The 14,597-nt window shown below is 35.2% G+C and overlaps 1 protein-coding gene across 3 annotated transcripts in view; it reads left to right on the top strand.

The window, feature by feature from the left end:
• LOC149801785 (histidine--tRNA ligase, cytoplasmic-like) overlaps positions 1-14,230 on the top strand; it is a 68,557-nt gene extending 54,327 nt beyond the window's left edge. For all 3 annotated transcript variants that reach the window (XM_089956132.1, XM_089956133.1, XM_089956134.1), the window contains exons 14-15: positions 5,653-5,799; positions 7,816-14,230. In XM_089956132.1, coding sequence (XP_089812258.1) covers positions 5,653-5,799; positions 7,816-7,890 — 222 coding nt within the window. In that variant the 3' untranslated portion in view covers positions 7,891-14,230. The remainder of the gene's footprint in view (positions 1-5,652; positions 5,800-7,815) is intronic.
• Positions 14,231-14,597: the final 367 nt, after the last annotated feature.

The following is a 14,597-nucleotide window of genomic DNA, read 5'->3' as shown; positions in this document are numbered from 1 at the left end:
CATTACTTGTGTGTGCTGCTTTAGTGCAATTACATCTGATCTATGTTAATTTTTAATACTGACAATCATGTAATTGTTTAAAATACTTACTGTGGGATCCTATATTTGTTCATACATGATCTCTTCCTCAAAATGCAATAATTTTTGCACATTATTTTTCGTACTCTTGGAGAATTATTTTCGATACAAAAATATGATAAAGTGATTTGGATGACATAATCCATATATAATTCGATTGGGAGTATAAGATCTGGTCGAAAAGTATCATCTTATAGGCCGGCAAATATGGTATATGTTCTAATTAAGCGCCAACCTTTAATCCATGCAGTGAGGTAAGCAATCTGATTATCCTTACTGCAATGTGCTCCCTAGATGTCAGATTTTGTTTGTGTTCCCTAGATGTCAGATTTTGTTTGTGTTCCTTAGATGTCAGATTTGTCACTTTGATAATTGCTTTCTATTATTATTACCAATAATTAACAGCTGAGAACCACATTATTCTTCAGCTCAAGTCAGTATGGCATTCAGTTGCCATAAAATAAAAATGGTATATTAGCCATTGTGGTTTATCTTCCTTGATTGTGAAATGCATTAGATTATTACCAGCTTATCATGTGAAAAGCTCCCTTCCCTTGTAAACACAGCAGTTAGTGTAATAACTACAGATCAGTTTTACAGTGGTATACTTTCTAAGGAAAGGATAAGTTGTTGCAAAAGGTATAGAATGTCATTAGACATTCTCTATTTAGGAGGAGAATTGAATACAGTTATGAAAAGAGCAAGAGACTTAGGTATCACTATTGGGAAATTTGATGCGAGAAAGATTTAAGTAAACATCGTTGGTTATACATTCTGCAGCGATGAGGAAATAGAAGGATAGAGAATGATAGTTACAACCAGATGTTTATACCCAGATGATATTATCAATGTTTTCATGGTTTTGCACCATGATTGATTTATGATTATTCATAATTATTTTAAATAACCTAATACAATCTCTGTGACACTGATTCCACATCATGCATGTGTTTTTAAATGAAAATATTAATATTTATGTGCAATTATTACTTTAATCTGTGTGATCCATTATGAATTCCTGCTGTTGGGTCATGACATGCTAATATTACCAATTGAATTTGTAAGTACAGTACTTGAACATACCAATAGTCAATATTCATAACAAAATGTATTGAAATAATGATTAAAATAATTTATTACTGCTATTTATTTTCTCTAAATACATGTCATTCTTGCAAAATATAGAGAACATATCAACCTTATTCCCTGCAGGATGTTCTTGACCAATATTTTTTATTCACTTTCTGAAATAAGAGTTTGTAAAAAATATTGTTCGTATTGATCCCACAAAATATGAAGGGAAATTTTAAGGATATATGTAGAATTATAGTGGAAATAAATAAAGATCCAAATCGTAGAAGATGTAAATGTCGTCGTCATAGTAACAGGGGTGGTGAATTGGATTTGGTATGCATTATCTAGGGAATGACCTCCCTCGATTTTATAACCCGGTGGGTGTGGATATATAGAACTTCAATAGAGAACCAAGTGAGACTATTGGGAAGAAATAATGCAATATGAGCCAACTTAGACAAGAAAAATAACAAAATTTAATCAATAACAATTAATAGCAGCAACTCCAATTCAATCTAAGTCATGTCAACAGAATTTAATAGCAGTGTCTAATTTGGATTTATTTCATCATAATAACAAGTGGTGAAAAGAGCATAATGTCCACGACTTATTGCGTAACCTTCCTCTCTTGACTCGTGTATAAAATCTTCCTATTCTCTAGTATTCCTATTCTGACTGCTTCATCTCTTCCTGGACTTCCTAGTCTTTTATTCAGGACACATCATCTCTCTCCGGACTTCCATCTTAGGACTGCCTTGTCTCTCCCAGAAAGCTCTTTCCTTAATGCTGTTCTCTTTCATTGTAGCACTTAAACCTGTCTTTTCCTACATGACAGCCACCTGGTCCCCTTTTCTCGTTTAACGAGGAAAGCACTATTCTTTTTAGGCTTCCTCAGCGCCAAACCTATCCTCTCTCAGGAAATTCAGACTAAAGAATTTCAACCAAGATCACCACTTTAAATTCACATTACTTTAAAAGTGTATGCCTTAATTTATTCTGACCAATCATACGCAGCAGTTCCTAAATTTTTTCCCAAGATAACCTTTTCTTTCATCAGATTTTGGACAGCCTAGAATATCTGAATTACATTGCAATCAACTTCCCTTTGAAAATGACTATATGACATGGGTTCTTATCAATGGTTATGGTTGGTAGCTCAAATGTTTACTTTCTCAGGACAGCGTTGCAATGCCCTGGTCAAATCTCAATGAGTCATAGATGCTAGCCTTTCAAGTGTAACACAGACATGGGGGGGGAGGAAGAAGAAAGGTCGAAGTGTAACACTGACATGGGGGGGGAGAAGAAAGATGAAAGTTTTCTGGCTTAAATGCGATAAAATTTTAGTGCTCAATGCATTCAACTTTAAGGTTAAATACTCATTCAAAATTTGACACTTTACTAAAGGATTTGATGCAGATTTACAGTATATTAAATATATTGATGGCTAGAAGGGCTGTAAATCTCAAGATTGTTTGTAATTTCTCGAATGCTTCTTTTGCTGACCTTAATGATGCCAAATGCACACGTACACTGACATGTCAATAAGATACCTTTGACGTACAATTTGATGGAGCAAAATAGTATACATTTAGTCTTGTGTTCCTGTGAAGAGATGCCAACATTGTACATGTCCAGTTATTCAGAGCAAAAGGCATGGCATCTTACAAGGGAGATCACTCTGTTTGGACATACTTCATTTTATTTCTCATCTTTTGTCCTGATTATGATTTATGGCTTGATACTAATAAATACACTTTCAGGACAAGAAAAGAAATCTTCCCATATTTAGTCTTTCCAGTGGCCCATGTTTTCCTTCTTTTCCCAAAATGGCCATTCTGTCTGGTTCATCTCAATAAGTTCAAAACACAGCTGCTCGGATCATACTTAGAGTACCATGATCAGAGCACACCTCCCCGCTGCTCTGTATCCTACACTGGCTATCCATTCGATCCAGAATCAAACACAAAATTTGTTCTCTGTGCTACGTTTCACTGGCAGACTCCAGTCCAACATACCTATCCGTCCTCATCCATGTGTAAACACCAGGAAGACACTTACACTCCTCTTCTGACAATCATATACTAATTATTCCCACTATGAAAACGAAGTCATATGGACAACGTTCTTTTGCAAACCAGGGCCCAGCAACATGGAATGAATTGCCCACTGAACTAGACACAAGCACACAGTGATCCAATTCTCAGTCTCTATGGATTTCGTATTTATGATCCTGATGAAGAGTACACCAAAGTCATGTGAACTTGATCCAATTCCAACATCACTGCTGCTTGAGTGCTTAGATCCAGTATTGCCTTCACCAACTGATGTTATTAATACCTCTCTCTCATCAGGGGAATTCCCATCATTTTTCAAAACTGCCATTGTAAAGCCTCTGCTTAAGAAACCAACACTAGACAATAATGATTTAAAGAACTACCTCCCAGTTTCTAATCTCCCATTCATATAAAAAATCTTAGAAAAGGTTGTACTATTCCCAGCTTGTATCTCATCTGAATTCAAACAGTCTTTTTAGCAATGTACAATCTGCATATCGCCCTTGCCACAGTACTGAAACTAATCTTCTAAAAGTAGTTAATGACATTCTCTTTGCTTTGGATGGCAGAAAGATTACAGTCCTCACCCTCCTTGATTTGTCTGCAGCATTTGACACACATAGACCATGATATATTACTTCACCATCTCCAGCATGTATTTGGCATTCATGATACAGCCTTACTGTGGTTCAAGTCTTACTTGGTCAACAGGACACAAATTGTGTCTGCAAATGGTATACACTCCAGCCCAGTTGATCTATGTTGTGGTGTTCCACGGGGTCTGTTCTTGGACATGTTCTCTTTATTCTATACACTCAGCCGCTCTCGAGTGTCATAGATCATCATCCAGTGTCTCACCAGTTGTACACTGATGACACCCAAATATACAAATCTAGCCACCCAACTGAAGTTGATGCTACCATCCAAGGTGTAGAGAGGTGCATTTCTGATGTGAAATCATGGATGACATGTAACAAGCTTCAGATGAATGATGATAAAACTGAGGCCATTCTGATTACAACACAAAGACTTTCTCATTCACATCCTTTACCTCAAATAATAAATATCAGCAACACCAGCATTAAATTCACACAATCAGTACGAAACCTAGGTGTTACTCTGGACAGTACTCTCACATTGCACCAACATGTCATGAACATATGCAAGGGTGCATATCTTGAGCTGAGATGCATCAGCTCCATTTGCAAATATCTTTCAGTTGATGCCACTAAAGTACTTGTGTGTTCATTAGTACTTTCAAGACTGGACTATTGTAACTCAATTCTGTCTGGTTCATCTCAATATCTACTCCAAAAACTTCAAAAAGTTCAAAATACAGCTGCTCGGATCATACTTAGAGTGCCACGATCAGAGCACACCTCCCCACTGCTCTGTACTCTACACTGGCTATCCATTCGATCCAGAATCAAGCACAAAATGTGTTCTGTGTGCTACATTTTACTGACGGACTCTAGTCCAACATACTTATCCAACCTCACCCATGTGTACACACTAGCAAGATACTTATGCTCCTCTTCTGACAATCGTATACTCATTATTCCCACTATGAAAACAAAGTCATATGGACAGCGTTCTTTTGCATACCAGGGCCCAGCAATGATTAGGTGCTATACAGTCCTCATTATTATTATTATTATTATTATTATACCATCCATACTATTTTTTTTTAAAATTGTTGAAAATTATTTGCATACTGCATGAACAACAGTAGTAAAGCAAAACAGGGTGTTCTTTCTATGTTGTTGATGGGTTTAACAATATTTTGAAACAGCCCCTGTAAAAATACATGGAAGCATGAATGTCGTCACACCATAGTGAACACTAATGTTTTGAGTGAGTAACCTCAACTTTACAACTAGATTAGGGAAAATTTCAAATGTAGAACTGTGTCATTGTTTCTGAAATTTATGAAACTCAAAAATTTAAATTGCTTACTCTAATGGCAGTTTATTAAATATTTGTACATATTTGTAATTACAATAATGTGATGTAATACTGTTGGAATTAATTGCAATGTGTAGTTTTTGCTGTGCTCTTTTGAAGTCATCAGTACATAATACATGGTATAACAATCAAGAGAGGCACCTTAAGAATGTGGAGGCAGCCTGGCAGTTAATATCTAAGTAAGAGCATGCCATTGTTAATGTTTACAAAGGTAAGACATGTAAAAGTTTTATTTTGTCAGTAATTTACACTGTTTCTTTATAAAATCTCTTATCCCCTACTTTTGTTTAAAAAGTAGCCTTTTTTATCCCTACTTTTTCACACAGGGTTGATGGACACACACATACACACACACACAAGCATTTTGTATACTCAACTATGTGTTGTTAATCTGTAGTTCATAAATTAATATGCAACCCCTATTGAGGCATAGGTACTAGTTAATCCTGTTAAAGTCAACAATATATTTTCTTTTTTCCAGGCTGAGCACTCGTACAGAAAGAACCCACTAACACTAAATCAGTTTCAGTATTGTGAAACCCAGAGGATCCCTCTTGCCATCATCATTGGTCAATCAGAGATGCAAGCAGGTGTGGTTAAAATAAGGAATGTAGCCACACGGGAGGAGGTACATAAATTGCCAAAACAAAACAAATAATAAAAAAAGATTCATTAATTAGTTAAGAAAGGTCTTGGATTGTTATTCTGTTGTTAGCAATATTTGAGGCAATAGTATCCCAGACCTGATAACCAAAGTTTTACCACAAGTCTTATTGAAATGACCCATAAATTACAGACAGAACAATCACAAAAATATGATTGTTGCAGTTTTATTTGCATTTTGGCTTGTATGGTTCTGATTTTGGTTTTCATATTACATTCAGTGGAGTTGGTCAGGGAACCAGACTAACTTTACATGGGTAGCTTGGACACTTTAATCTGTCCATATTTTTCATGCAAAATTCCAGCATGTTCAAACTTGTGCTTTTGTGTTATAACATCATCTGAAAATGTTGTCCAACATAAAAACATGCAAAGGAGATAATCAGCCTTTAAAAAAGACCAATCAATCAGCACCAACTTGTAAATGGAATATGTAGAGACATATTTGTTTTTGGAATAAAAAGCAGGAAGAGCAACAATTACATTTATTGGATACTTTGTCATGTCAGTTTTAGTATTACTCATGGTAAGAGGGATGATGGCCATTAACATGTGAATTAAAACAAACATAGATTACAATGAAGTGAGAGATCTTGTAAAAAATCATTGACTGCTTTGGAGTTTGGAACTTCAGTTTTGAAACCGAATTGGAGGTTAGTAAGCTCAAAGTATAGTTTAGGTACATTTTAGTTGAGCATGATCTTGCCTTTACTGCATCAAATCACACTTTTTAACTTTTCACATGTTTTCCAAGTCAACAATAGTAGTACATGATATTTTGTTAGAAAATTAGAAAACATATGGAAAATTATTGACTCTATCACTGAGTAGTTCTTAGTAGTGTTGGCAGATCTGGCATAAACTAGGTGAGTTTTTAGACAAATTACTGTCACTGTAGTTCTTCAAAATATCAGTAGGTGGTGTTCTGTGAATATCAGCCGGTGAGCTGTCCTGCATTTCTAGTCCGCTGTTGTCTACTATCCAGTGCTTGATAGCCATTCTGCTCACTGTCAACTGTCATTTCATAGTTTCAGAAATACATGTATTTTGATCATTTGTCATTTGAACATGTGTTTCCCCACATTTGGAGGATATTCAATCCAAGTGATTACTTCAGATGTGGGCACATTTTAGGTTCTTATGGAAGACTTCTCAGATGAAGAATATTGTAAATACTTGCTTATAAGTCAAGTTCAACTGTAAACTGCATAAACCCAGATCTGCAGATCCATTATGTGATGGTAGACAAAGGTCTATGCAGTATGCAGTTGGACCTGACTTAGTGAGTATATGGTATGTCAGATACCAGATTGTTATTAACTACTGGCAAATCATGCATGTTCAGAGATCAAAATGTCAACAGTTATCCAGAGCAATACACCTCCATACTTGTTTATAAGGCAGATCCAAATGTAAACTGCATAGACCTAGATCTGTCATTGCATAATGCACTGGTAGGTCTAGATTTATCTAATTTTGTTAGGAGAAATCAGTGAAACAACAACATTGACCCTGATCTGCTGGCACATTATGTAATGGCAGAATGGGGTCTATGTTGTTTGGAGTTGGACTTGACTTATAAATGAGTATATATGGTACTTGATTCCTTATTACAAAGGTAGCACTATGCCGTACCCCTGCTTTGGCAGGACATTACATGTCCTGCCAAGACAGGGTAAGGCATATTATTACCTTTGTCCATTTATTCCATCATTAACTCTTTGCATTTAGGTTAGTTCTGAGGCACTTGGGTGTTTCATGGATTATTTCAGGTTCTTTTTCTTTTAAGAAGGCATTGATCAAAATGTTATTTTATCTTATGGCCATTTTAATATTTTTGTATTAATGACAATTGATTAATCTCTGATATGTATGTTCTGCTGACACCATTCTGTCTTATTTATAAATCCTGAATTCAGAATTAACATGATGTTTGAAAATAATTTGAAAATCAAGAATCTTTTCATGTTTTCTCTTTCAGCATGAGATAAAGCGTAAAGATATGGTTGAAGAAATTAAGATAAGACTGTCTGCAATAAAGCAAGAAGAGGAATGACAACATAATTTGTATTGTAACCACTACTATGAACTTCTTAATTCATTTCCATTTCCTGTAAAGAATTGGGTGATAAAAATAGTGTTAAAAAAAGGAATGTATTAGTATATTTGAAAATATCATGTTCAGTTTACTCATAATTCATGGACTTTGCTAATATTTAATATAAATGTCACTAACTTGAGGTTTAATTTTCTATTTCAATTACACTAGTGTTAAGAATTTTAGCCCCACCACTTCCCAAAAGATGAACATGTGTTTTGTGCCTATATTATATAGTCAAAAGGCTATAACTCTAGTCTATTACCTCCCCATGCCACCACCAGATGGCTCTGATTTTAACCTTTTCTTGTAAACTGTCAAAACATTGTTGACATTGTCTCCCAAAATCCACTTCGAAATTTGTGTTAAATTTCATCCATCCATCTGATGATCAATTTTTTGCGTGGATATATTAATGATTATTGTACAGGTGGTAATAAGTTTAGCCATAATTTGTGAAATTTTTTCACTTATGCAGACTTAGTTTCATGCTCTTACTACATGGTTCTACAATGCAACAATGTATTAAAATGTGTTGTAGTTCATATTTGTGCACACTGTCACCCCTTGTTTAACAGGGTTTCTGGCATTGGTGCAATCAAATGTGAATTTATTCTTTCATTTCCTTACTTTGTTGTTTTAGAATAAACATGATGACTAGAAGTGTTAAATGCAAGAAGGTCAAAGGCTACAAGGAATCTCTTGACTTGTGTTTTGCCTGTACTAAGTGTACAACATTGACTACCTGCAGAATGTCTGCCAGCTGGTCAACAGCAAGCTTAGATTAATCATCGACCAGAGTTGACTAAATCAAATAATATCCTCACTGAAATTCAGAATGGAGATGGCAAGATCACTCTGCCATTCCATCCATTCAAACAAATTTGCTATCTGTCTCAATATGACAGACACATATTTTCACATTCCAATCCATCCATCCTCATGGAAATTACTTTGGCTTGCATTCCTGTGGAATTGTTATCAGTTTTGCATTCACTATTTTGACTTGAACGTAAGTCCCTGGACCTTTATAATATTAATCAACCATGTTGTCTAACTGTTCTGTATGACTTCGTCTACTTCCACATTGGCATATATTTGATAACATCCTACAGAAACGTATGGTAAATTTAAATCTAGTTGAAGGAAAGAACAATCTCCCATCCCTTTTAAATCGTTTCAGCCTTCTAATGAATTGGGAAAAGTTGATCTTTGTCTGTCTCAACAATTTACCTGTCTGGGCATAGAAATTCTCACCCCTTTGCAGATGACCGTGCAGTCTCAGTGGCACCCCTTTCCAATGCTGCCAGACTTTTTCCAGCAGCCTCAGCCCCAAGTGTTCCATCCTTCCCAGACTGACTTCTTCTTCACTCCTGGCTGGTCAGGAGAGCCCTGCAGTATAAATAGTTTAACCCTTCAACCATGGAAAGAATTAAATGAGTAAAAAGGCCATTGACTCGAGAGAGTTATGCAGGAAAGTGGCGTATCCTCAGAGACTGGTGCAGAGTCTGTAATATCCTCCCTTTGAGTGCCTCAATCCCACAAGTATCTGACTTTTTGCTCAGGCTGTTTGAGGAGAAAAAGTTGGTGATTTGCATGCTCTTTCTGTTGAACAGATCACTCTAGTGGTTAGAGCATCCACCTTGGATGTGGCAGGTTGCGGGTTTGAACACCGGTTAATTCATGCTAGGCACTTAGCATTAAGAGATTAGTGTTAGGACCTTTCAGCCTGGTGTCAGGATAATGTGACTGGGTGGGACATCATGCTACATGTCTGCAGCATATTGCCCCAGTGCTAGACATCACTATAAACTGTCACACTACAGACATTGTAGCGATATGACTGAAAAATTGTTAAAGCCACATTAAAAACCCAAATCTGACACATACACTCTGTTGACCAAGCCTATCTTCAGTTTCAATACGATGGCTTGGCACACCATATGATGCAACCCATTTTCATCACCAAGAAGATGTTGCCAGCAGTGGGCAATCAGTGACATGACTTCCCAAAAGGCTTTCAAACATAATCCAGTACTAATACATGCTCTCAAACTTTAGCGAATTAAGCCATTGCATCATGGTTGATGTGGGTTATACACACAGCATACTTTAAATCTTGCCAGAATTGCCTCATGAAAATGTTTATGAGATCAGAGCAATCTCTGTGAGCCTTGCCTGTCACCATGTTTCTATCCAAGACAGTGTCAAGACCATCTTCAAGCAGTGGACATTTCTGAGGTTTTATCTACAAAATTTCACCTCTGTCTGTGTGGGTTTGAGTCTCGGATTCAGCCAATGTGGGTATGTGAGAACGCTTGCCAGTAGCTTCTTGTGGGTCGGTGGTTCTTTCCGGGGTTTTCCCAGGTTCTTTCTCCACCGTTAATTCTGGCCGCCATATGTGCTGAAAAATGGCATTGAACCCTGCAACAACAACATCTACAAAATTTAGGTCCACAGCAATACACTCTGGATTTCAGTCCATAGGCGTCTACCACAGACTTGCCAACCCTTATGATTTGACCACAAGCTTTACAGCTGTGACCTTTAAAATATGGACTCAGAGAATAAAGGCAGAAATTGCAGAAATATGATTGTTGAGGTAAAATAGAGGCACAGGTTTGTCTGTTTTATTTGTATCTGGGTTTCATATTCAGTGGAGTTGGTCAGGGAACCATATTACTTTACAAGAGTACCACAGATGCTTTAAACTGATTTTTTTTTCATGCAAAACATTAGCAGAATCAAGCTATTGCTGGCATCTTACAAGCTCTACATATTCAAGATGAAGGGACAAAAAGTCTCTTTAGAAGTTAAAAGAAGACCAGACGGAACAGAGCATTGCTGTACAAGTCGTGTCCAACCGACAAGTTACATTGAATCTGGAGTGGGGTAGCAATCTGATCAAGTTGTGCAGTCATGACAGACAATCAATTTCGAACATTTACTCGATTTTATGACAAAATTTTGTCTTATCTGTATAACAGAACTGCTGATTACATCTTCGTTTTCTAAACAACTTTTGGTAATTATTTTCTCATAGAAGTATCCTTCAGGTGTCTTATACAATTTTGTTTTGTTTGTCTAATTAATTAGTTATATTCTGTTTTCTTCTATTCTGTATCTCAGATCTCCATTTATTCCATCCGTCAATATCATATTTTGATTATCCATTCAATGTGGATGATAAACACCAAGGTCGATCATCTTCTATACATTGATAACCACCCTATAACAACAGAATTTCATTTATTTCTTCTTCCCAGATGTAAACAGCAGCACGTCTGGTTGTGCTTCTTGCAAGTTAGGATATATGGAGAATTCATGCTTCTTCCCTCAAAGGTTATCCAAGGTATAGGTAGGATGGTCAATACTCCTGTTGTTGATTCTCCTAAAATAATTTTGATTGGGGAATGTATTCGAAGGAGAACACATTTTTCAATAAATTATGTTTCTCATAGAATGATTACCTGATCATGTTACTTTAATTCCCTCCCATCTTCCCTGCATTATGAGCATCCATTCATGATTCAGTTTAAAACTAGAGCTATCTGGAGGTGGCATGGGGAGGTAATGCACAAGAGTTATTGCCTTTAGTTTATATACTATAGAAGGGAAAGATATATTTTTGTTATTTGGGAGGGCTGGACACCGGAAGTAGTAGGGCTTATATTCCTAACATTAATGTGATTGGTTAAGTGTTCTAGGAGAAACATAATTTACTGTTCTAGGAGAAACATAATTTACTGAAAAATTAGCTTTCCTTTACTTTGCCCTTGTTCTGCTATGAGAGTAGCTGGTAAATTAGGTCGTTCCTGTTACTGATATCTTGTCTTCTATCTCGTCAGACCATGATGATATGAAGCATATTAAAAGTAGTTGACAAGAGCACCAATTATCAGCTGATAACTTCTGTCCATGGACATAATAATAATCATTCATGTTCAAAAGATTTGGTCCCTATGATTGACGAATCAATATATAAATAATAAACCTGTCCAGGGGTCAGCATGGAACAAATTATCTCAGTAAAGAAGGAAATTTCAATTTTGGAAGAATTATTTCTATTTGTAACTTCAAATTATTACCATTTATGATCTCCGGATCCAATTTTCAGGTTATATGTAGTATACAGAAAACTACTTAGTTTATATAGAGGACAACGTGCCAAGATGTACATGTGCCCATATGACACAAAGTTCTTTCCTTTGACTTAGAACAAAAGATGGAGTATGGTTTTGTTTACTATATCCATTTTTAGTTTTCCAGGTATGTTAAATTATACCCGAAAATGGAATTCAATGCAATTGGAATTTATAAAAGCTATATTTGATATAATGAAACATATCAGTGTGCAGATTCATCATGTTATATTAAATTAGTATGTAATAAAGTTTTATGTTCATGAACTGTAAGATGATTGACAGTAATGCTTGACATTTTTGTACTTCTTTCATGAATGTTTACCCTACTGCTTGTTTCACAAAAGCAGTGGAATACTGACCAGTCAGAAATCATCTCAGCTTAATATTCTAGAACACCAGAGAATATTCAAGAAAAATGTCAAACCTGAATGAAATAAGTGTTGTAAACATTCTAAATGGACCAAGCCAGGCATCATCATTGGGCAAACATGATGCCTTTAAAGAATGACTGTTGGGAAGCATGTTTCAGATTAAAAAAACATTATGAATCAATAAGATTTAATGCTTAAAATAAATTTTATGATACAGTTTTAACATGTTTTTTTATTTGTTCAGATTCCAATATTTTAAAAAAGTCTCATTCCTATTCACATTGGCTTGTTGTTTTTTTTTGTTGTTGTTCAAACAGAGGTATTCATTAAAAAGACAAGTGTTGTTTAGATTTACAGTATTATTATTTTTTCAGTGAGAAATCCTGGAAGCCATCCTAATCTATTTTGGAGCTAAGTAGAAATAGAGCTTATAACATGGGAAATATAGATAGATAGATAGTGGTGGTGGGGTGGGCTTATTATCAAGCATGGGCCTATCATTGGATAAATATGATTTATCACACAGTTGGTACACTTTGCCTATAGTGTGCAGTTACATATTTTTGATATTATAACATATGAATATATCACATTGCAATTCTGATTGGTCCAAATAAGCCCAAGAAATTATTGTGCAGTATTCTCTTTACTGATTGGCTGCGATCATGTGAAAACTATTTTAACCAGGCCTTTTGGAACTTTTTGTTTTCATTTAACATTTTTTTTAGCCACCATTTTTTTTATTCGACTCGCAAAATGGAGTAGGGGAAAATGCTCTAGTCTATTTTAATATTGCCAATTTACCCCCACAGGGTTTGTTATGTCATGTATAACATCTCATAACATGAAAAATGGCAAAACCCCCAAGACAAGAACAATAACAACAAGTAAAACTACAGGTATTGCTGAGAGGATGGAGGGGTGGTATATCTTTAGCACAGAATCATAAACACAAGCTTGGTTTAAATATGAACTTGCTGAAGTAAACAAACTCACCTTTTTCACAGAAGAATGTAGATATAAACCGGTGTCCCCAACTGACAGTACTTTATCAAACTAAAGCATATTTACGCAAGTCCAACTCAGAAAGAGATTTGTTTATGTCTTCTATACAATCTATTGTTCCAAATCAAATACTACAAATATCCAGTCACAAATACATTACAATAAATATGTGTATTTCTGCATCCAATAATCTTCTTTTCACAAATATATCGCAACAATGTAATGTTTAGTTGTGATGTGGTATTTCATGGTAAACACTGGCACTGTATAGGCCAACTCAAACTAGTACTGTGCATTCTGTCTAAATAATTTCTACTGAAATAAAACTATGTGATAAAAAGACTCTCAAATGAGTATTGATTTAATATTAAATTTATGAAACTTGTTAAATAACATCCAGATTTTGCTCACCAAGGCTTGCAAAACCTGGACATTATTCAACTCATCTCAATATTAAATTGCTGGACATTATTTAACTCATTTGATAATATTAAATTGCTGGACATTATTTAACTCATTTGATAATATTAAATTGCTGGACATTATTTAACTCATTTGATAATATTAAATTGCTGAACATTATTCAACTCGTTTCATAATATTAAATTGCTGGACATTGTTCAACTCATTTGATAATATTAAATTGCTGGACATTATTCAACTCGTTTCATAATATTAAATTGCTACCTATTTGATATCCTCTATATATGCCCTTTACTTTGGAATCAGACAAAATTTACATTTTGGGATTTGAAAAACTAAAAATATTTTTAACAATGTTTTATGTTGATATTTATGTTCAGAATATGTATCTGTTTTGTTAATAACATTTCCTGCAGGGCTTGTTATCCTGTAACTTTGTTTCATTAATTTATGAAGGTTTTTTTATGATACACTCAAAATCAAAAGTAGAAGAAGCTTTTTGTTTTTACATTAAAGTCATGTTTTGAAAATTTGCATTTAAACTTCTCATGCCCAATAGCTCTGAAGACCAAAGCAACATTTTAGCATGTAGAATTCCCATTATTAGAGGGGAAACTAGTTCCATTTCAAGGGGATTTCCCTTTACTAGGGGTGTTTAGAAGTTTCACCGTGTAATCTTAATGTTCATACTGGTATTTGTAATAGTCTTATTTTTCACTTA

The sequence above is a fragment of the Sinohyriopsis cumingii genome, chromosome 4 (assembly GCF_028554795.1).
Source record: "Sinohyriopsis cumingii isolate HCF-2022 chromosome 4, ASM2855479v2, whole genome shotgun sequence".
NCBI classification, from domain to species: Eukaryota; Metazoa; Mollusca; class Bivalvia; order Unionida; family Unionidae; genus Sinohyriopsis; species Sinohyriopsis cumingii.
Note: the sequence above shows the minus strand (reverse complement) of the source record. Positions and strands in the feature narration are given on the sequence as shown.